Genomic DNA, 24004 nt, shown 5'->3' with positions numbered 1-24004 from the left:
CTCACTTTGCTCTCAAAATGGTTTTTCTCTCTAACTTGGTGTGTTCTACAAATGAGCAAGAATGCTCTATTTATAGAAGGATAAAACCATGTCTATGTCACTAATGACATAGGTAAATATAGCAAAGTTAAAAATGGTTACCAATCTTATCAATTTGCCAACTACCAAATCTTTTCTTTTCAACTCCAATTACTATTCCTTTTTAACAATTGCTTGTACCAATTGAATAGCTAAAGTTGACCAAAAAATGGGATGGATTCAACAGAGGAACCGGTCAATGCCATATTATCTCAAAATGGAACTTCAAATCTATCTCAGCTGTAGCAACCAATTCATAAAATACCATACCTGCAAACAACTTTGTATCTACAATCTTCTTTAAAGCTATCTAAGAGTGGTTGGGTATATGCCTTAAGGCTTAGAAATCCTCGACCTTATGATACATTAATTGATCATATGTATGCCAAGCAAGTAGTAAATAAACAAACAGACAGCTTGTTAGAAGATATCTAAACAATGTTTAGTATCTTCACAGTCTCACTTTTGCTCAACATTTAAAAGATAATTTGTAAAAGTGCCAACAGATATGGGAACGAACATTAATTCTGCTAGTTTTTAAAATAATTATGGTGTTCGGACAATTTGTAGACACCTAGGCTAATAAAACGAGGTACCTGTTACCTCCCACCAACACATGTAATGTGTATTCCATCCATCAAGAATTGGACAAATGGAAAAAACTACCTAGTGTTTTTTTTCGTTGGATTAGAAATGCGACTTCAGCCACCACTAGGACATTCCCTTACTAAAGCACTGTTTCTTCCAACAATGTTAAATGATAGAAAATAGATGGTACCAAAAACACTAATATAGTACTCCCATCGTTTAAAAAAGGATGACCTAGTTTGACTTGTAACGGAGTATAAAAAAAGAAAAAAGACTTGTTAATGTTATGGTTCTAAATTAAAGTTATGTCAAATGTACCAAAATGCGCTTAAATCTTGTGGTCTTAAACATGCTACGTGAAAAAGTTTAAAGTTAAAGTATTGCCAAAAAGGAAATGGGTCATTCTTATTAAACAAACTAAAACAGAAATAGGGTCATTCTTTCTGAACTCCTTGACACAATCTCTTGCTTCTTTGACTTCCAAGATACAAGATCTTCTCCAAACATTATTGCATATCCTGTACCTGATCTTCTAGTCTCCACACATGTTTTCAGTCAAAATCACAGTAGGCTGTCAGTTTATTGGTGTCATTTGCTGGCATTAACAAGCCTAAACCAGGTGCCTCTTTAATATATCTCACCACTCTTAAAGCTGCCTCCATGTGTGATTTTTTTTGGACAATGCATGAATTGACTCAATATTTGTACAGAGAATGCAAGACTAGGTCTAGTCATGGTAATGTACAAAAGTTTCCCTACCAGTCTTTGGTATTTTGTAATGTCGGTAAGAATTGTGTCACCTTCAGGAATTCCATTATTGATGTGTTCATCATACTGTACAGAAGTGAGTTTCTGATTCATCTCAAGCGGTGTGCAAGCTGGCTTTGCTCCCCCTAGCCCAGATTCAGAAATTAGCTCTAATGCATATTTTCTTTGAGACATGAGTAAGCCTTTGTCGAACCTAGAAAACTCAATTCCCAAAAAAAAATTTAGTTCACCTAGGTCCTTTATCTTGAACTTTTTTTGAATCTCCTGTCTGGTGTCACACAAGAGTTTCTGATTGCTTCCAGTAACTATAAGATCATCCACATACACTAGTACTATCACTGTGTCATAGCCAACCAACTTTGTGAATAAAGAGTAATCATAGTGACTCTGTTTGAACCCTATCTACTAATGCTTCTGTTAGCTTCATGTTCCATTGCCTTGGTGCATGCTTGAGTCCATATAATGACTTGTGGAGTTTGCAGACCTTCTGAGTCTCCCCCTGTCTAGCAAAACCACTGGGAATAGTCATGTATACCTTTTCTAGTAGATTACCATTGAGGAAAGTATTATGGACATCCATCTGATAGATGTACCACCCTCTAGAAGCTGCAAGAGCAACCACTGACCTGACTGTAACCATCTTAGCCACAGGACTAAAGGTTTCACCAAAATCAATGCCTTCTTTCTAACTGAACCCCTTTGCCACCAACCGTGCTTTATATCTTTTTATTTCCCCTAAGGAGAGATACTTAATTTTATAAATCCATCGACAACCAATAGGTTTTTTACCAGGTGGAAGATCAACTATGCTCCATGTCTTATTACTTTCTAAAACTGCTATTTCCAGTTCTATAGCTTTTACCCATGCAGGATCAGAAACAGCTTCATGAAAGGATGCAGGTTCACATACAGCTGAGTAAGCCTTGAACACCTGGTTGTAAGTTTTTGTGACAAATGAGAGTAAGAGAGCTTATTAGTAATAGGTAGGCACATGCATTGCCTTTAGATGTAGTGACAAAGTCCTGCAACCATATGGGGGGTTTACTCTGCCTAGTTGATCTCCTGGCTGGATCAACTGCAGTAGACACATCTGGAGTCGGCTCTGATTGAATGGATGGAGCTGGTACAACTGAGTTTGTAGTGGAGGGTAAAGTGACAGACGGCTCACCTAGACTTTCAACATCAGGACTGTTTCTAAGACTAGAAATATGGGATTAGAAAATGCTTTGAGATCTTTAAATGGATATAGATGTTCATGAAAAACTACTATTTCTAAGATTGGAAATATGGGATCAAAAGATGCTTTGAGATCTTTAAATGGATATAGATGTTCATGAAAAACTACACGTCTGCTCACAAAAAATGAGTGAACATGAACATCATATAAAATATACAATTTTTGAGTTGAAGAATAGCCCATGAAGACAGCAGGAATTGCTTTAGAGGCAAACTTATCTAAGACTTTGGGACACGCAACATAACACAAACCATGTTAAATTAGGTCTTAGGCCTAACTCATACCCCAAAAGTTAGCTCAAAAGGAGAAGGATTGTCTAAGCCTTATAAGGAGTCCACCCATCTCATTAACCACCAACGTGGGACTTTTGTCATTCTTTAACACCCACCTCACGCCTAGTGCTTAGCATGGTGCATGGGCAATTTTTAATTTTGGGGAGCCCCAACATCGGGTGAGACGGGCCCTGCTCTGATACCATGTAAACTCCATTAATGGAGATTCATAAGTTGCTAACTCTTAGAGAAAGAAAAGGATAGAAGAGAGAAGAAATGAAGAGATAAATTTTACATTGAATTGGCTTAGCTAACTATTACATTCATGTAGCTGACTATTTATAGTTCAGCTTATACACATTCAGTTATCAACCTAACTATGTACAACTGTACATTCTCTAACAAACTAACTGATTCACACCATATGGCTTGTACATTGAACTTCATTGATCAACATCTTGCATTTCTAATTCCTGCACTATTAATCCTTGCATTACTAATCTCAACTAATCCATGCATTATTAATTTTTGTACCAAACGATCCCATAATTTATTAGTGGCAGTTTACTTATTGCCACTAAATAAATGTCACTAAAAGCATCTTTTGTTTATGCAGACTAGAAGAACTACCATTGCGACAATTTGACATTGTTTCAGAGATACGAACCAAATGACAGGTGCATTAGCTAAATACTATCTATATAAAAAGAATATCTTGATCTTTGATCCTAACAATGTGCCCAAGGATGCAACTGGCTCTTACACCCTTGACAAGATTCAGATTCCCTATATAAGACACAAATAAAGAAATAATGTATTTTGAGTCACTGTGAACTATTATTCTTTAATTTTCATTGACCATTATCTTTTTTCATGATTGTATATTAATCCTTATTATATTTCCAGAGATTTAGGCTATAGTCTCCCTCTATTTGTTCTCTCTATATATCATAGATTAAATGAAAGATTTACACCATCTAAAGCATAAAATTTAAATTAAAAAAAAAGAACACAAGGAAGAAAAGAAGATTAACATTCAAAAACCAAATTAATGAATAGAATTATAGAAAAAGTGTTACAAGGTGAGATTAACATAGAAACATCCACACTACAAAAACACATAATAGTAGTAACTTTTATTTGTTTTATAGGCAGTCCATAGATATATATATAGCTGCTAAAATGGTAGTAGTAGTTAAATTTAATTAGTGGTGGTGTCCTTTCTCAGCTTCCTTTTGTTCTTTCTTGGCTTCTTTCTTCTGATGATGTTCATGGAATGCAAATCCACCAGCACCAACTGCAGCTACTGCTGCTATCTCTTGTTTTATCTTGTGTTTCTGTGCATTCTCTGGGTCTTTCTTTGCCTTGTGCTTCTCATGCTATATATATTTATTCAACAACAAAACACAAAGATATTGAAGAGATATATAAGAGGTAAAATACACTTATTATTTTCATTTATCAACCATATATATATATGGTGCATTGTCATCTAAGGTACTTCTCAAATCATCCGCTTCAAATTATCTGTCATTCTTTTAGTACTTCTCGAGATTCAAACTATGTGAAAGTCGATTTTTATTTTACAATGTCTTTTTCATTATATCGACACATGAGAATAATCATAACTTGTAGTAAATTTCGTAATAATTGTTGAATATCTAAATTTCAATTTTAAAACTACTTTTGAGTTGATCTATTCCAATTAATTTTTAAAAAAATAGTGATCAAATTAGCTCTAAAAAAAATATAACACTTATTTTGAGACGAATGAAGTATGGCATAAGGAAAGTCATAGGATCACTTTAGATTTGGGGCGAACTCATGCGTCATTAGTCCAACTATTTATCGTCATTAGTCCAACTATTTATCTCCACATACAATAGTACCCCGTACATATCCTATTTTAAATAATTGGACGCATAATTTAAGAAATTAAAGAAAACTTATGACATTTAAATGAAATATAGTATATCGATGAACTTATTTACGTACCAATGCGTAAGCACCGGCAGCAACAGCACCAAGTTCACCAATTTTCTGGAAATGGCTATGGTGCTTTACATTTTTTTCATGATCAACTGGACCACCTTCTTCCTCCTTGTTCTTGTGGTGGAACAAACGGTGATGTTGTTTCTCTTCAGCCATATTAATATTATATTATATTTTCTTCTCTAAATTAATTGTTGATTAAACGTCGATAGACAATTTGTGCTTTGATATTTTATTTTTCTAGCTAGCTAGTCCATTATTTATAGGCCTATGAATTGTAATATCCAATAATATTACGTAGTTGGCATGAAGAATTAGAAAATTAGTCCATGAATTAGGTGGTGCACCTTCAATTTAATTTTTTATATATCACCTTGCTAGAGAAAATTAAATCTGACTACTTCTGGAAGTATATAATACTATTAATTTGTAATTACTTGTGTGAACGTTAGAAATTTCAATAATTATTTCGAACTAAGTGGGGTTTTAATTTCGACTGGTGGATGCTATTATTAAGATATATAGATGCTTCTGTGATTTTAGGACCTAATCAAACAATTCAAGTGGATATTATTATCAATGGAAAATGTTAGTTTGAAAATTTCCTTTTGTTTATTGAACTCTGAAAACAGATAACGCGTACATGGTTTAGTATTTCACTTTTCAAACTTTTTTTTTTTTTAAAAGTCTGCGTGTAGGGGCATTGCTCGACGTTTCTTATAAAGAAAGAAATAGTATTTTTATTATTATCTTCATTTTAATTAATCATGTGATACTGGTTAATTTGGACATTTGTGCGTCTATAGATTATCAAAATAAGAATTTTCAAGTTAAAAGTTATTTACTCTAAGTGGAAACATAAGTACCATTGAAAAATAAATGAAGAGAAAGTAAAAGTTCTTCTGGGACGTGTATATTTTAATATATTATAGTAAAATCTTCACAGACTCGGTAATAATAATTATTTTTTATAAGTGGTTCAATGGAAAACTTACTTTCTTTAATTTTGATTTATTGTGATATCACCAATGGAAATGGTACAGTTTAAAATTGTTATTATAACAGTGAATTAAGATTTATGAGGGAAAAACAATATTGTGAGATCATATTTGATAAGTGATTTCATTAACTTTAGTTATGTCAAATCTTGTGATAATCTTACGGAGTCACTATTTTTAAGAAGATAAGGAGTTTAAACCACATCGAGGGGAATGAATTTAAAACTCAAAAAAATCCGAGTCATATATGAAGAAATCCAATTTGGAGGCTGGAGATCCTATAATTGTGTTCAGTGAAAAAATGACTTATATGATAACTAGTTGTGAATGCACTATTATACTTTTCTTTATTCTCTTCCTCTGATGTGAGTGTATTTATCCTGTAATGATTTGTGAAGGTTGAGTTTAAAATTTTTGATGAAATTTGTATGTTGTATAAGTGGAGTGTCGAAATTATAAGAGCATCAATCATCATTGTCAAATTTTAGTTATATGCCTGTAAAAGTTGTTTGCTTTCTATGAGAATGAGCTTGTTTGAATTGAGCTATTGTATTTTAGAGGAGACAAGTAAAAAAGTAAAAAATTATATTGGATCGGTAAAAATCATCCTATAGTGGATAAAATTATCCTGCAGTTTAAAAATTGTGAGATATCTGAGACGTAGGAGAAATATTTATGTATTCATTATTTTTAACTATAATTGTAATATATTCACCAACAATTATTATCTCACTTAAAAAGATAATTACAAACATGATATTAACCCGAATTTGCGCAGAAAAATTCTATTTTGGAGGAGTAAAACTAATATTTTTTAATTAAAGAATAATCTATTGTTAAAATTTAAATTTAAAATCTCTAATTAAAAAAAATACTTTCACATATAACAAACATAAGATATATATTATAGCTATAGTTTGCATAACTGCACTTTTTGATTTGTATATTTCGCTACAAACAATCAATTTTATACAAATTGATAAGTTTTGTATAAATTCATTCATACATTGTAATTTGTATAATAGAATATGTATTTGTATAATTATAAGTGTGTAGGACGAAAATGTATGTATTTGTATTTGTATATATATTTTTTCTCGTTTTATACAAACACAAATATATTTTATACCCAAATGTAAAAAATGACTAATTATATACCGAAAATGGCTAATTATATACCGAATCAAATGGCAAAAAATAAGATGTTTGTTGCGAATTATAATTAAAATAAACTACAACTATAACATTTAATTTGAATCGATAGTTTACTATTTCATATAATTTTTCCTAAAATTTCTCAAAAACAATCACTTACTATCCTACCATAATGGTCTTATTAGTTGAAGTTCTTATCATTACAAAGGCCCATTGACAATTAGTTGTGACTTTGGCCTTTGGTTTATAGTTGCTCTCCAAACGAATGTTTTTGATATTTGTTTTCTTCAATTATCACTTTTGAGATTAGATTTATTTAACTAAAGATATGTCATCATTTCGTTATAAATTCGAGCATCATAAAATTTTATAACGAGAATATACCGTAAAGTCTAATAAATTTGTAATAGATTTGTTATACAACGCGCATATCATCAAATATTAGATGGCAAAGATTGTTAATCATCTACCAAAATATGGAATTACTTAGCTATTAAGGCTAATAGCATGCAAATGAGAAAAACAAACATTATGACCCTACTAACAACATGAAAATGTCATGTACGTAACTGTCATTCAAGTCAAATCTTATGTTTTGTTTTCCACTGCCACCTTCTACCAAGCCCATCTTACACTGTATGAATTTAAATTAGCCAAAAAGTCAATATAAATATTAAAATCAATTATTATTAATAATAATATATTAAATATATTTTATTTGTATTACTTACATTTATTGATAACCACAGTTCACTAATTAAACGTTTGGTCATAGAATTTTAAATATTTTTGGTAAATATTATTTAAGTGAAAATTTAGGTGAAATTTCACCATGGATTTGACTATAGTATTTGGGAAATATGTTTCACTTTTTTAGAAAAATATGATTTATACCCATAAGTTTTAAAAACTATCAAAATTAACTATAAGTTTGTATTACAAGTCAATTGGATGTTCGTTGCAACAATAACAAATAGTGTTCATGACACTAGAGCAATGTGGTAGTTTGGAGTGAGCGCAACAAGCATCATTCCATAAATCGTGAACCGATTTTTCATCAACAACCATATCATCATTTAATATTCAACTGAATATTTCATCACTACTTTGGTGTTCACGTAAAAAATTACGCAATACAACACAAACAACTACTATAAAGGGTGTTTTTGTAAAAGATAAAAGTTTGGGGTAAGATTTTCATTTTCAAAAAATCTCAAATAATGAGATTTGACCCAAATAATGGAAAAAACTAGTATTTTGAAATTTGGGATATTTGCCAAAAATATTTCCAAATAATGACAAATTGTATGAACAAATATCATTTGCCAAATTTTTTCCCAAATATTATTTGAGAAATCTATGGCCAAAATGGGCCCTTAGAGTATCTCACTTGTACCATTCATTTTTATTGCAACTAATCACCTCAATTTCTCACCTACTCTATGTCAAGTCTTCTAGATCAAATCTCAAGACTAACATCATCACCTTTTGTTTTCATCCTTTTGTCAAGATACGCATCTCAATTTCAAGCTTAATGTTTATTACAAAATTCGAATATCAATATGATTGCTCGCTTACTATACTAACTTACAACTATTGGATACAATTTAGAAATACTCGTCCACTAAGACTTTATGACAAATAGTCAATCCTTACTTCTTAGTCTCCATACTCACGAATTATCATCATATTCGACCTCGCAACTTAAGTACTACTTACTCATTTACTACACATTATCTCTCAAAATAGTTCAATCATTCTCTAAATACCATGGGGTTTCCCCTTTCAAAATTCATAAGCGTAGTTTGGGTGTGCCACCTATGAATACTCTGCTTGATTATGCAACATAGAATTTAGTCTTCTCTAACACGATGACACATTGACGTAATCCGCTCCAACACTATCTCCTTTCCTTAGAGTATTGAAACTTTACATTCTTTCCTCTAACCCATGACACTTTCACTATTACTGTTTATAATCTCGTAATTCATACTATCTTTAAAGCGAAAATACTACCCAAGCTCTAAACATACCATCTTCTTAAAGGTCTCAACTAATTTTAGGAAATAGTGTACTACTCGTTTTTAACTCAAACGCACACTTCATATGAACATAAGTGCACTTCTCTGAAACTCTATACTTAACTCGCTCAGGGACTTCTCTCAAGCCCCTCTGGAGTCGCATGATTTCCTCAAGCCCTTTCTAAGAACAACTCATCGATAAAGGACTGAATGTTCAACCACCTCTAGTATGACGAGTAGTCGAATGAATCTGAGAAACACACGATTATAAATAAATCGGATGAATCTGAGAAACAGACGATTATGAATAAATCTCTATAACATAACTCTATTGCATGATTAAGAGTATGGAAAAAATTAGATAGTTCCTAAATGTTGCAGCCTCCTAATTATAAATATGGTGCGCTTCACACTAATAACTAGGTTTCTACATACACAACTTCATAGACTCCCTAGGACTTTTAAACTCTGTGCTCCGGTATCAAGTTTGTCATGATCCGAACCTACACCTTGGACGTGGCTGACACTCGAGAACCATTGTTGGTCCTCAAGAGAACAATCATCATGGCTGACTACAAGCGGAAGACTAACTCAAGCATACAACCACTTAAAACTGAATAAAATTCATTAAAATCAATTACAAAACTTTGACTCAAATGATAAACTCTGAATAAAATATTATATTCAACTCGTTAGAAATAGGCAACTCAAGTCTTTAAAGCATTTAGCAAAATAAATAAAAAAAAGGACTTCTCAAACTCTATTGTCTATCTACAAAGCCTCTACTATTACAAAAGGATATCGGGACAAGACCCACGACATCTCAAAACTACTAATGTTAAGATAAAGGTGAAGTCCTCCGAAATAAAAAAAGGTTCACCAAAGTTGACTGAAATATCACACGACCTCAATGAAAAGCCTGTTGATGATCCTGAATATCTATATTTGCATCGTGCAATCATACATGCCAAATGACTCACTACGTGGAATGTATGAGCATGTAAGGGGAATTCTTAAGCATAAATATAGGCATGAACTTGATTTAAAAAAAAAAGGAAAACTTACCTCTTCACAAATCACTCAATTTAACTCAAGAATAAGATACTCAACTCAGAGATGTGATATTCAACTCAAAGATACTCAACTCATGATACTTAACGATTAAAAAAAACAGTAAAAAATGCAATATATATGGAAAACTTTAACACGGTAGACAACAACTAAATGTATTGAAGAATACAATAATAACTCAGTTAGTATATATAAAGAATATAATATAACTCTATGTGAGTTTCTCATCACTACGAGTTAAGTGATGATACATCGTCTCGCCCACGCTGTCAGAACTTTCCTATACTTTGTCGGGGTATATAACCTCTCAACTAAGTATACTTTGTCGGGGTATATAACCTCTCAGCTAAGTGGATCCACTAGTCTATACTAAAAACCATTAAGGAATAATCTAAAAAGTATGACCTTTTCTACCCACGTTGGCTACATGATTTTGTAGAGACTTGAGTTATCTAAACTCATCCCCATATCGGTGCTCAATACTGCTCCCAAAATTATACTCAGCTCATATGTTTAAAAACATAACTTTTTTGTGGTTTGAGATTATAACTCAAAATGTTTCTCTTGAAAGAGATGTACTCAAACTGGTTAAAACTCTTTTGAAAATCTCAATTTCCTCTCATCTTAAATGTAAAATCATTTACTCTTGGAAATACTTAGTTCGCATATATCATTTTAAAGAAAATGAAATCAACTATACTCTTCCTCAACTCGGTGCTCAAGTCTTTAAAACAAGTTTTTAACATATTTCATTTAACCTGCATATGAGATAATTCATATACATTAAATTAATAAGTATGACACATGCATTACGTTAGTTGTTAATATTAGATCAGATAAATGTTATACATGTAAGTAATTCTGATACACTATAGAACATGTGTAACATACATGAATTAATGTTGGATACATCTCTTTGTATGTTATATAACACAAGATTCATAAAGCATATAATCTTAATTAATACCAATACTTTCTTATATATACATGTATTCAATACACAACATTGTTATAGATGAAGAGTAACTACATCAGACATATCTCATGGTATATAATATAACGCAAAATCGAGATAGTAAGATCGATACATACAGTATGTTGTGAATTAAGAACATATCTTGCATTTTTTTTTTTTACATAAATATTTGAAACACCATCTTGCTCGGCTTCTGTATTTGAGTTTTCAAATGTGGTCCTAAGGCCTGTGATGTGCTCAGGTTTCACTTGGAAGATCCAGAATACACGATTACTTGTGAAACCTGGATTATAGTTCCTTTGTGCCACGATGTTTCTGTGTTTGTTGGTTGCAAAGATACAAATTAAGTTAAGTGCATAGGGAGAAAGAAGAAAGAAATAGAATAGGGAGAGGTAAAATATGTATCTATATGATAGTTAAAAATATGTTTAATTATGTAGTTTTTATTTGAAAAAATTACATGAATAAATATTTTTTGAAAATAATTATTGATTTTAGCGATACTTTTTGTTTATTACCATTTATAGCAATATTGTGATAAATCTATAATAAGTATTAAAAGTGAATTATGTATGCAATATATTTAAATTATAAAAATGTTTTTGAAATATATTATGTTTGTTTGGTAAAAAATTGTCATATTGTATAATTAGTGTATTAAAATATTTGATAAATATATTATCCATCATTAAAACTTGTATTATATTTGAATAATAAAGTTATTTTTGTAATACGTATTAAACTTGTATTATAAGTGAATTAAAAGTGGTCAAGTGAAAAAAATATGTTTTTGCTATAAATGGTAAATATTTTTTTGTTATAGTATATTTATGTAAATTTCCCTTTTTATTTTTGTATTTTACGGGCGAGAATAATAAAGATGGGTAAAATAAAAATTGAGTTTTATCGAATAACTCTTTTTTTTTTTTATTGGATGTCCTTGGAGGGACTATATTAATTGAATAACTCTTGTATAGTTATATTGGTAATTATTTTTTAAAATAACGCTAGGTTATTTAATATTTAATATCATTTTTTGAGTTTCAACCCCCCTCCCTCCTCCCCCGCTGAAATATTAATTTAGATATTATTTTATTTTAAAAAAAATAATTTTACCCACCCCATCTAACTCTCTTCCAAATTTTTTTTCTTATTTTGTGTTTTATATATATATATATATATATCAAAAATATCTTTTACTTGTCGCTGAAAGACATGTTTTAATTTTTTTCTTATTAATGTTATATTCGATACACTAATAGAATATTTTTTTCAAAATATATGTCCGTGTATATTTAACACAAAATGAAAAAAAATAAAAATTAGGATCGAAGGGTTAAATGGATGGGATGAAAAATTTATTATGAAAAAATAAAATAATATGGGGAAGGGAAGGTGAAGTATGAACTTTTTAATTAAAAAATAATTTTTTATGGATAGTAATATTTTAATCTTTAATTTTTTATTAATATTGATAGTTTAATCTTTATGTCAAGGTGAAATATTTTATCCATATAAAATATCATGTATCAATGTTTTTTCGAATAAAAGAGAGTTTATTACACGGATTATGAACTAATATGGGCTAAGTAATATAGGCTATTAGCAAACTCACCACTTTATATAATTCCTTACAATTTCGGTAGATTTTAAAAATACTTGCTATACCACTTTTTTCCAGTCGGATACATAAATCAAACATGTGTTTCCGGTGGTTTAGGCTATCATTTGTTTAAATAAATAAAAGGGTTACACCACCAAAAAGCATGAAATTTACATCTTTTTTTGGAAAAAAAAAACACAAGGAAGAAAAAAAAGATTAACATTGAAAAAACAAATAAATGAATAGAATTATAGAAAAAGTGTTACAAGGTGAGAAACACCATTTAATACACACTGGACATAAATTAAATTAAAACTGAACATAAAACACATAATATATATATATATATAGTAACTTTTATTTATTTTATGCAGTCCATAGATGGGTGACTTAAATTTAATTAGTGGTGTCGTCCTTTCTCAGCAGCCTTTTTTTCTTTCTTTGCTTCTTTCTTCTGATGATGTTCATGGAATGCAAATCCACCAGCACCAACTGCAGCTACTGCTGCTATCTCTTGTTTTATCTTGTGTTTGTGTGCATTCTCTGGGTCTTTCTTTGCCTTGTGCTTCTCATGCTGTATATTTACATGCATTTTTAGTACATACATCTCCGCCTCAAATTATCTATCGTTATTTTACTACTTTTCGACATACAAGCTTGAAAAGAAAAAGTAACGATTATTTAAGACGAAGGGAGTATATGACATTAGAAAGTTATATGATCACTTTAAACTTGGAGCAAAATCATTAGTCCAACTATATATATCCCACATAGAACATAGTGTATAATAGTACCATACATATCCTATTTTAAATAACTGGACACATAATTTAAGAAAATTTAGGACATGACTTACTTTACTTATGTTACTAAGTATTCCTTCTATCCCAATTTATATGATTTACTTTACTTTTTAGTCGGTCTAAAAAAAAAGGATACATTTGTATATTAAGTAGTAACAATTTAATTATAAAATGTCAATTTTACCTTTAATGAAATAATTTAAATTTCTATCATTCATTTTGAACCACAACAGTCTTTCTTTGTTAAACTTCGTGCCGAGTCAAATAACATGAGATGGAGGAAGTATTATTTACTTACCAATGCGTAAGCACCGGCAGCAACAGCACCAAGTTCACCAATTTTCTGGAGATGGCTATGGTGCTTCACTTTTTTTTTATGATCAACTGGACCACCTTCTTCCTCCTTGTTCTTGTGGTGGAACAAACGGTGATGTTGTTTCTCTTCTGCCATATTAATATTATAATATTTTCTTCTCTAAATTAATTGTTGATTAAACGTCGATAGATAATTTGTGCTTTGATATTTTGTTTTTTCTAGCAACTCCATTATATATAGGCAGATGAATTGTAATGTTCAAAAATATTACGTAGTTGTCATGAAGGAAGAGAAAATTCGTCCAAAAATGTTCAATTTAATTTGTTTTTTAGATATAATCTTGTCATAGAAAATTAAATTTGACTTCTTCTGGAAGTAAATAATATATATTATTAATTAATTACTAGTGTGAACGTTAGAAATTTCAAATAATTATTTCGAACTAAGTTGGGATTTAATTTTTACTGGTTGATGATATTACTAAGATGTTTCTTAGCACCTAATCAAACAAGTGGAATTTAAATAATTATCAAAGGAAAATGCTTTAGTTTGAAAATTTCCTTTTGTTTACTGAAATCAGAAAACAAATAACGCGTACAATATGGTTCGCATTTCCCTTTTCAAAATTCTTTTTTTTTCGTCTGCGTGTAGGGGCAGAATTATCATCGATCGATATTTCTTTTAAAGAATATTTATATTATTTTCTTAGTTTTAATTTATTATGTGGTGTTCAAGTGTTGCTTAACTAGGTGTTTAATTGAAGAAATAATATTTTGTTTTTTAGAAGTTGTGATATAAATTCTAAAACACATCTTAAATATTTGTATGACTATAAGTTAAATGCAAGTACAATTGAAAAATAAAAGTTCTTCTGAAACGTGTTTATTTTGATTTACTATGATAGCATCTTCATTGAGCCAATAACGATAATTATTTTTTACAAGTAATGCAATTGAAAAATTACTTTCTTTAATTTTGATTTATTGTGATAACATCAACGCTATGGGTATAGTTTAAACCGTTATTATAACAGCAAATTTGTATCCACAAGGCAAAATAAATGTTTTGAGATCATATTTGACAAGTGATATAGTTAAATTTGATTATGTCAAATTTTGTGATAATCTTGCGAATTCACTTATAACTAAGGTCTTAATAAGATAAAAAAATTTGAAGATATCGAGGTGATGAGATTAAAGCTCCAGAAATTTTGAGTAACACATGAGAAACTCAATCTGGGACTAGAGATTATATAATTAGGTTCAACAGAAAAAAAAGAATCATTTGATAACTAGTTATGTATGTACTATTATATTTTTTTTTATTCTCTTCCTCTGATGTGAATGTATTTATCCTATAATGATTTATGGAGGGTAAGCTTAAAAACTCCTGATAAGATTTGTATATAGTATGAGTAAAATTTCGAAAGTATAGGAGCATCATTATTAGATTTCACTTATATGACAAAAGTTGATCGCTTTCCATAAGAATGAGCTTGTGCGAATTGAGTTAAACTATTTTAGAGGGGACAAGTCAAAAGTTATACTATTGAATCGATGAGAATTAATATTAGGCTTAAGTCATCTACAACCACCTAAAGTTGTCCGCATTATTCACTTAGACACTTTAACTAAGGCTATTACCTATTAGACACCTAAAATATATAAAACGTTAACCTATTAAACACAAAATGTGAATGTGGCAATAAATGTGGATCTCACGTATGTTAAGCGCGTGAATAGATCCAAATAATTTTTTTTAATTATTTTTTCTTATTAAAAACTTGGACATTTTTTCTTTTATTGACACTTGGAAATAATGATTATTTTTTTTAGTTTAAAAATGATTTCTTAATCAGCAAAAGAAAGTAATTATAGTCTTCTTCTCCATTTTCTTTTTGAGTCAAACTTCTGCACTTCTTTCCTCTGCTTCTATTCTTTTTTCTTCATTTTTTGTCTCAAACTTCTATTTTTTTTTTCATTCTTTATATCAAGAAAATCTTAATCTATGGATTAACTTTGTAATAAGAAAGAAGATTTCGACATTGGAGTTTAAAAAGTTAGCCGACGTCCGTCTGTTTTCTATATCTGGTCATTATAAGTAAACATCACCACTCAAATTAAAATATAAACCTATTAAATTTATTCAAGTGATATTAGAGAAAATTCTACAGAAATAACTTGAGTACTCTGGATTCTCTACGCCGTCGTTCACTAACATTAATTTATTTTCCATAAACGTCACTTTGCTAAACTACACATACGTTATAATGTTCCACTATTTATATCATGCTTAATCCCATAGTTTATAATAAGAAAAAAATGGATCTTGCTGGAAGAGATGAGAACGGAGTGACAGTGGTGAGAACCAAGAAGAAACACCAAAGCTTTAATGGTTGAAATTGTTTTTTATTTCTTAAATTTGAAAATTCATTTTTATGATTAAATTGGACCCACGTGCCACATGTCATAGTTTTATTTGTGTCTTTTTTAAGACACAGCGTGTGAACTACACGCACATTATTTTTAAAGTTGGTTTCGATTTTGTGTTCAATAGATACATATTTATTAATATTAAAGTGTCTAATAGGTACTAATCTTAGTTGAGGTGTCTAAGTAAATAATGCGGACAACTTTAGGTGGCCGTATATGACTTAAGCCTTAATATTAACAAAATTCCAAAACAGTATATAAAATTTTATATTAACCAAAACAGAAAAATCGCTGGAACAACATCGATTTACTCCACCGGAAAAAGCAAAATCGTTGCCACTGCAGCGATTTTGCAAAATATGAATTTTTATTTTTTAAAAAAAAATTGAATTAACTACCTATGCAGCGATTTTCAATTTTTTGTAAAAAAAAAAAATTGAAATCGCTACCTAGGCAGCGATTTTCAATTTTTTGTAAAAAAAAAATTAAATTTTTTAGGCGGCGATTTTAATTTTTTTTTATAATTTTTTTTTTAAAATATGAAAATCGCTGCCTAGGCAGCGATTTTAAAAATAAAAAAAAAATTAAATCGATTTTATAAAGAAAAAATTAAAATATGGAAATCGCTGCAAAAAAAATTAAAAATTTCAAATCGCTGCCTAGGCGACGATTTTAGTAAAAAAAAATTATTTTAATAAATCTCTGCCTCTTTAAAAAAAAAAAAAATTTAGGCAGCGATTTCCATTTTTTTTTAAAAAATAAAAATTTTAAGAAAATCGCTTCCAAGTCAGCGATTTTTTTTAAAAAATAAATAAATAAATTTTAAAAAATGAAATCGCTGCACGTGCAGCGATTTTTATTTTTTTAAAAAAATATTAATTTAAAAAAATGAAGTCGCTGCACATGCATCGATTTTAAAAATTTAATAAAATCGCTGCTTTAGCAGCGTTTTTCACTTTTTTTTTATTTTTAAAAAAATTTAATTAAATGGTGGCAGCAATTTTATTTAAATTATTATTATTTTTAAATATTAAATCACTGTTAGTGTAGCGATTTTAGTTCTTTTTTTTAGTATTTTAAATATCGCTTTTCACGTAGCGATTTCATAAACAAATATATATATATATATATATATATATATACTCATGATCATTACTTCAAGACGATCATTATTTCGAACTGAAGTGTGCCATTATGGGAGAGTCTAGCCAAAATTTCAATCATTTGAAATTTTTTCTCATCGGATTCAACTGATAGGTAAATAAAGTAATGTTTTCTTATTTTTTAAAATTATATTTCTTATATGTAATATATTTATATTATTATTTTTATAGGTATGATCAAATTCAAAATGCAGTGAATTATTGTACACAAATTGTAAATAATAATGTTATGGGTGATGAACGAGTTGGTGAGTTGCACAATGATGAACCTTCCGAGCATGAATTAACAGACAATGATGATATGTATGATGATGATGATGATAATATGGGTAATGCACCTAATGCATCCATTGAAGATCAAAGTATTAATTATCATTCTACAGCGATTCCATACTTAGATCACACTGAAGAAAATGCAGAAGATTTTATCCACACGAGAGATGACGGTTCCATTCGAACGGCACTTTGAAATTCAAAACAATTTATAACAAAGTAAAAGTGTAACATTCTGAGTTGACACTATTTACACGTGAATTGTATTCAATCAATTTATAATAAAACAAAAATTACACTATTTGCATGTGAATTACAATTCAATCAATTCACAACAAAATAAAAAATTACACTATTTGCATGCGAATTACAATTCAGTCAATTTATAACAAAATAAAAATTACACTATTTACATGTGAATTGACACAATTTTTTATAAATGCATGTGAATTTTTTTAAAAGTTTGAATATTTTTGTAAGAATTNATATATATATATATCAAGGAAATCGCTGCATAGGCAGCGATTTCTTTTTTTAAAAAAAACAATTCAAGAAAATCGCTGCCTAGGGAGCGATTTTAATTTTCTTTTAAAAAAAATTAATTATTTGAATTTAAAATTCTATTTGAACTCAAACATCATTTAAATTTAAATACAATATAATATCTTTGTTAGAAAAAAAAATATTTTTGTTACCTTACTTATTCTTAATTTTTTTTAAAATAATGCATATTTTTTTATAAGCTATATATTTGAATTTCAAAAAAATATTATAATTTTTTTTTATATAAAATCGCTGCTTTAAAAAAAAATTAGATTTTTTTTTTGAAAAGGCAGCGATTTTCATATTTTAAAAGAACTTTTTTTTTATAAAATCGTTGCCTAGGCAGCGATTTAAAATTTTTTAATTTTTAAAATATGGAAGGCAGCGATTTAAATTTTTTTTTTAAAAAAAAAATTTTTTGAAAATCGCTGCCCGCAATTTCCATATTTTTTTTTAAAAAAAAATAATTATAAAATCACTGCCTAGGCAGCGGTTTTCATTTTTTTTAAAAAAAAATTATAAAAAAAATTGAAACATTTTCTTAAAAAAATAATTTTTTTTACAAAAAATTTAAAATCGCTGCCTAGGTAGCGATTTCAAATTTTTTTAAAAAATAATTCACATTTTGCAAAATCGCTGCAGTGACAGCGATTTTGCTTTTTCCGGTGGAGTAAATCGCTGTTGTTCCAGCGATTTTACCGTTTTGGTTAATATAAAATTTTATATATCGTTTTAAAATTTTTGTTAATATTTTGTACCATTTAGACTCCAAACTCTTAAAAATTGCGAGATAGTTACGAATGAAAATACTTATTTATTTATTTCTGTTCACTTTGTTTTCAACGGTAATTATGATATATTCAATAACAAACTATTATCACTTAAAAAGATAATTACTAACCTGAGATAATTATATCCATTCATAGTAATTAGTAAGTGACATTAGTAAATTAAAGAATATTATTTCTCTTTATTACTAATTTATCTTCATGTTTTTCAAACGTATATAAAATATGTAATTTATCTTCATAATTAGAGGGTGAAGATTGTGAATCATCCACCAAAATATGGAATTACTTAGCTATTAAGACTACTAACAGCACATGAGGCAAAGGAGAAAAACAAATACTTGTCACTATCATTCAAGTAAATCTTATGTTTTGTTTTTCACTGCCACCTCCTACCAAGTTCATCTTACGCGGTATAAATTTGAATTAGTCAAAATATCAATATAAAGATTAAAAAAATTTAATAATAATAATATATTCAATATAATCCAACAAAGTAAGATTTGAAGAAAATAGAATGTATGCAAATTGTATCTGTATCTGTATCTCAAAGGTAAAGATATTGATATAATAGACCTAGACTCAATAAAAAATAATAAATAGTAATGGAAGTACATATAAGAATCAACAAATAATAATAAAATAGTGAGAATAATAATATTTTAATAAAATTATACATCGATCGAAATATAAGAAATAACACTCAAAAAGCAAATTAATCCATAGACAAAGGATTACATAGTGAGATTAACATAGAAACACCAAATCATACAATCTAGAGAGATATTAAAATTGGATAGAAAACACATATATAGTAGTATCTTTTATTTATTTATATTAGACAAACATAGAGTCCATAGGTGCCTAAAAAAGTTAAATTTGATTAGTAGTGGTGGTGTCCACCCTCAACTTCCTTTTTTTCTTTCTTGGCATCTTTTTTCTGATGATGTTCATGGAATGCAAATCCACCTGCCCCAACTGCAGCAACAGCTGCAATCTCTTCCTCTATCTTGTGCTTGTGTGCATTCTCTGGATCCTTCTTTGCCTTGTGTTTCTCATGCTATATATTTAATAATTCAACCACAAACGGCGTAAGAAATTAAAGAAGACCTGTATCAAATGTACGTATATAAAAAGAAAATATCGACTATAAAATATATGTTGTTATATTTACATACTAAGGCGAAAGCACCAGCAGCAACAGCACCAAGTTCACCAATCTTCTCGAGATGGCTGTGGTGCTTCACTTCTTCTTCATAATCAACTGGTCCACCCTCATCCTCCTTGTTCTTGTGGTGGAACAAATGGTGATGGTGTTGGTGTTTCTCTTCAGCCATATTATATTGCTTCTCTAAATTGATGTCAATTCACAGATATTTTCATCTCCAAAATGTCCATTATTTATAGTTGTATAGACAATGTCCAAAAATATTAGCCAGCGTGAGTGATGAGAAAATGTTGTGATGGGGATTTCTATTTTAGGTGGAACCTTCAATTATTATGATATTTTTATATAGTATAGTTTGATTTCATCTGGATGTATATACTTGTGTGAGCGTTTAGAAATTTCAAACAATTATTTCCAACTAAGTGAGGTTTTGACTGGTGGATGTTATAACTGTGAAATGTTAGTTTGAAAATTTCCTTGCGTTTACCTAAATCACAAAACAGGTAACATATGGTTTGGCATTTCACTTTCAAACCTTTTCTTTTTTGTGCGTGTATAGAAGAGCTACAATTATGAAATAATAAAATATAGGGGAAAAAGGAAAAGAAAAGTGCATTTTCTAATTACTAACGTCTAATATAAACAAAAAAGAAAAATTAAGAAAAACTAGGTAACTTGTCTAGCATACTTTTAAAAAAATGTCTAACATAGTTATACGTAGAATTTTATAGCAAATTTCTCCTCTCTCTTCCTTTGATCACTCGTCTCTCTTCCCTTCTCCCTTTCTCGCTCTGCTCTCTATCTCTCTCTACAATTAATATTTTGACATGACATGCGATTTTCTTTAATAAAAATTAATACGTAGACCTAACCCAACATACCCTAGATAGACATGAGTCTTGACTTTACTTACTTCATGCTTAAGCATTGGGGATTTGCTTTCTTCACTAAACTACCACTAAAAATAGAATTGAAATTTGTGATCACACTCATCACTTAATTATCTAGCAGGGACTAATCTTCTCATCTAATTGAAGATTAAAAATTCCATTTAACCTTTTGAATGACACAATGGACCCCTGGAATCTCAAATCAATGGCCAAAAATGAATTGTGTCATTGCATTTATTCAGTTCAAAATGTCAAAAAGATACTACTATGCAAAGCTAAGTGGCATGGAATGCCCAGAAAATGAGTTTAGATTTCATTCTTTTTATCATGTAGCCAACAACTTAAAGACTGTTACACACACAATTGGGATTTGTAGGCAACCAATGGCTTAAGTTAACCGTTCAGAATACCTTCGACACTAAGAAGACTTCCAACTTTAGACATGAGTGGCGAATTAGGACCAAAACATACAGTTGACAAAAAAGCTCCATAGATTAAGCAGTGAATACCAAGCAGGAACAAGTTTACCCGTATCTCGTTGTGATTATCTTCTGCTTCCAATCCAGAATCTGTTTTGTCTGCACTAGGACTTGTTGCATGAGTTGCAAACTGACTAAAAGATGGCATCCTACTCCCAAGCCATCTAAAGTTAATGGGATCTTCAACTGCTTTCAAGTAACCACCTTCCTTTGTGAGGAAATCCCAGATTTTTGATGTTGTATCGGTAACACAACTCAAAAATTGGCTAGTTACATCAGCAAACTCTGCATTTTCATCATGACAATCTGCAAATTTATCTCTAAACCTATCAAGCAGTGTGCATTTGCCACAAATTTGATACGACGAAAATGAAAATTCTTCAACGTGTCTTTCCATTGAATGTAAGTTCCACGTGGAGCTTCTGACAAGACTTAGTAGAGTCTCACCAGCAGTCATCCAAAAATTTGATACAGGCACAATGAGAGAAGTCTCGGATTCTAATAAATGCTGGGTGGCACCTGCAAGCAACAAGGAATATGCAGCACTCTTTCTACTAAGACTAAAAGCTTTGGTTTGATGTTCATCGCCTTCGGGGTCTAGGGCCAGCAGTTCACTTACAGAGACTTTGAATGCAGAAGCAAGTGTCATGATGGCATGCAAAGAGACATGGTGAAGAGGATGTAATCTGAAGAGTTGATGTAATTTTTCTCCGTCAGGCTTTAGAAGAACGTTAACATGATCTTGAGTAAGCAGGATCTCGAGTTTTTCACAACAATTCTTGGGGTTATTAAATGACAGGAAGTCATCTATAGCGTCATTCAAGCAATCAATCAGCTTCTCCATTACATGGTCCTCATAAAAGTTGTCACCAGAAGCCATATTTGAACAATCGAGATTTAAAATTACGATTTCCTACACAAGAAAATTCACAAAAGATGTTAATGATCCTAAAGGCTTAGATATGTCATAACTCTTAGGAGAAAAAACAAGAAGAGCAATGATCTTCAACTCTGCTTGACTACGAACTTCAAAGCAGAACTTGGCTTAAAAGAAAAAAAAAACTCCCAAAGAATTATAGGAAGAAAACAAACAATATGGAAAATTACAAGAAAAAATATATAAACTAGACTTCTTAGCAGATTGTTAAACACCAGCCTGGAGTTTTTGGGCTATTTTTAATTTCTTATTGCTTTTGATGATAAACATGCTGTTTCATTGACATAGAAAAGACATATGACAAAGTTCCGAGGGAGGTTCTACGAAGATGCTTGGAGGCTAGAGGTGTTCCTGTGGCATACACTAGGTCGGAATCGGATTAAGGACATGTACAATAGAGCCAAGACCCGAGTAAGGACAGTGGGAGGAGATTCGGAGCACTTCTAGTTGTGATGGGGTTGCACCAGAAATCACCTCTTAGTCCTTTTCCTTTTCTCTTTTTGCCTTGGTGAGCACTTACCAAGTTTGAACACCTTAGTTTCTTTGAAACAAACATTTATTGTCACATCTCATCTCCATGATCATCAAACCTCCATACGTGTATCAACTGTGGGCAAATTCTTTACTGTCTAAGTGCATTCTGATTGCCATCACAATTTGATGTCAGACCATATTTGAGGAAAATAAAAGACAAAGATGCTGAAACAACAATGGCAGCAAAGTACTCATCCCAAAAAACAAAACAATGGAAGCAAATCAAAGTAACAAATGAAGGAACCCTCCAAATTACAACTATTTATAGGTCAATTACACAAAAAATAGATCATAATAAAAGAAAAATGCTCCAATTTCCAGATTACCCACTACAACTCGAATTAACAGGATATGCTGCAATTACCAAACATAAAATTTATAAGGTAGGGAAAATCAAAGAGGTGATCATAATTGCTCTAGTAAATAACTAAAGAAAATAGATAGGAGATAGAAAAATAGAAGAGAAACGAACTAATTATAGAAATATCTCTCTATCTCTAAGGTTCACTAATTATTTGACTGTTGGCGGGTCTCTTTGTATGTGTTGTCCGGAAAGAGGAGGACTCAATGATTATTCGTTCGCCGGAACCAGAAGTTAAAATTTTGGTAGATAGGGATCCCGTAAAAACTTCTTTCGAGGAATGGGCCAGACCGGGTCATTTCTCAAGAACAATAGCTAAAGGGCCTGATACTACCACTTGGATCTGGAACCTACATGCTGATGCTCACGATTTCGATAGCCATACCAGTGATTTGGAGGAGATCTCTCGAAAAGTATTTAGTGCACATTTCGGTCAACTCTCCATCATCTTTCTTTGGCTGAGCGGCATGTATTTCCACGGTGCTCGTTTTTCTAATTATGAAGCGTGGCTAAGTGATCCAACTCACATTGGGCCTAGTGCCCAGGTGGTTTGGCCAA

General features: G+C 30.4%; 4 protein-coding genes and 1 pseudogene across 4 annotated transcripts in view; 1 reads left to right on the top strand and 4 right to left on the bottom strand.

The window, feature by feature from the left end:
- Positions 1–3960: 3960 nt before the first annotated feature.
- On the bottom strand, positions 3961–5164 carry LOC107017276 (abscisic stress-ripening protein 3-like). Its single transcript, XM_015217538.2, has 2 exons — positions 4939–5164; positions 3961–4322 (listed from the first exon to the last, which is right to left on the bottom strand). The coding sequence occupies exons 1-2, from the start codon at positions 5089–5091 to the stop codon at positions 4149–4151; spliced, it is 327 nt and encodes a 108-aa protein (XP_015073024.1). The 5' UTR covers positions 5092–5164; the 3' UTR covers positions 3961–4148.
- Positions 5165–12962: 7798 nt separating this feature from the next.
- Positions 12963–14067, bottom strand: LOC107017235 (abscisic stress-ripening protein 3). Its single transcript, XM_015217504.2, has 2 exons — positions 13861–14067; positions 12963–13333 (listed from the first exon to the last, which is right to left on the bottom strand). The coding sequence occupies exons 1-2, from the start codon at positions 14011–14013 to the stop codon at positions 13160–13162; spliced, it is 327 nt and encodes a 108-aa protein (XP_015072990.1). The 5' UTR covers positions 14014–14067; the 3' UTR covers positions 12963–13159.
- Positions 14068–17504: 3437 nt separating this feature from the next.
- On the top strand, positions 17505–17942 carry LOC114076774 (annotated as a pseudogene).
- A 1820-nt stretch (positions 17943–19762) lies between these two features.
- Positions 19763–20854, bottom strand: LOC107017969 (abscisic stress-ripening protein 2). The gene is made up of 2 exons (XM_015218287.2): positions 20256–20854; positions 19763–20137 (listed from the first exon to the last, which is right to left on the bottom strand). Exons 1-2 carry the CDS (start codon positions 20412–20414, stop codon positions 19961–19963), a joined length of 336 nt encoding a protein of 111 aa, XP_015073773.1. The 5' UTR covers positions 20415–20854; the 3' UTR covers positions 19763–19960.
- A 483-nt stretch (positions 20855–21337) lies between these two features.
- Positions 21338–24004, bottom strand: part of LOC107017967 (protein SET DOMAIN GROUP 41) — a 5622-nt gene continuing 2955 nt past the window's right edge. The window contains exon 4 of the mRNA XM_015218285.2: positions 21338–22527. Coding sequence (XP_015073771.1) covers positions 21529–22527 — 999 coding nt within the window. The 3' untranslated portion in view covers positions 21338–21528. The remainder of the gene's footprint in view (positions 22528–24004) is intronic.

Source organism: Solanum pennellii, chromosome 4, assembly GCF_001406875.1.
Source record: "Solanum pennellii chromosome 4, SPENNV200".
NCBI lineage: Eukaryota > Viridiplantae > Streptophyta > Magnoliopsida > Solanales > Solanaceae > Solanum > Solanum pennellii.
The sequence above is the reverse complement of the archived record's forward strand: the minus strand, read 5'-3'. Positions and strand labels throughout refer to the sequence as shown.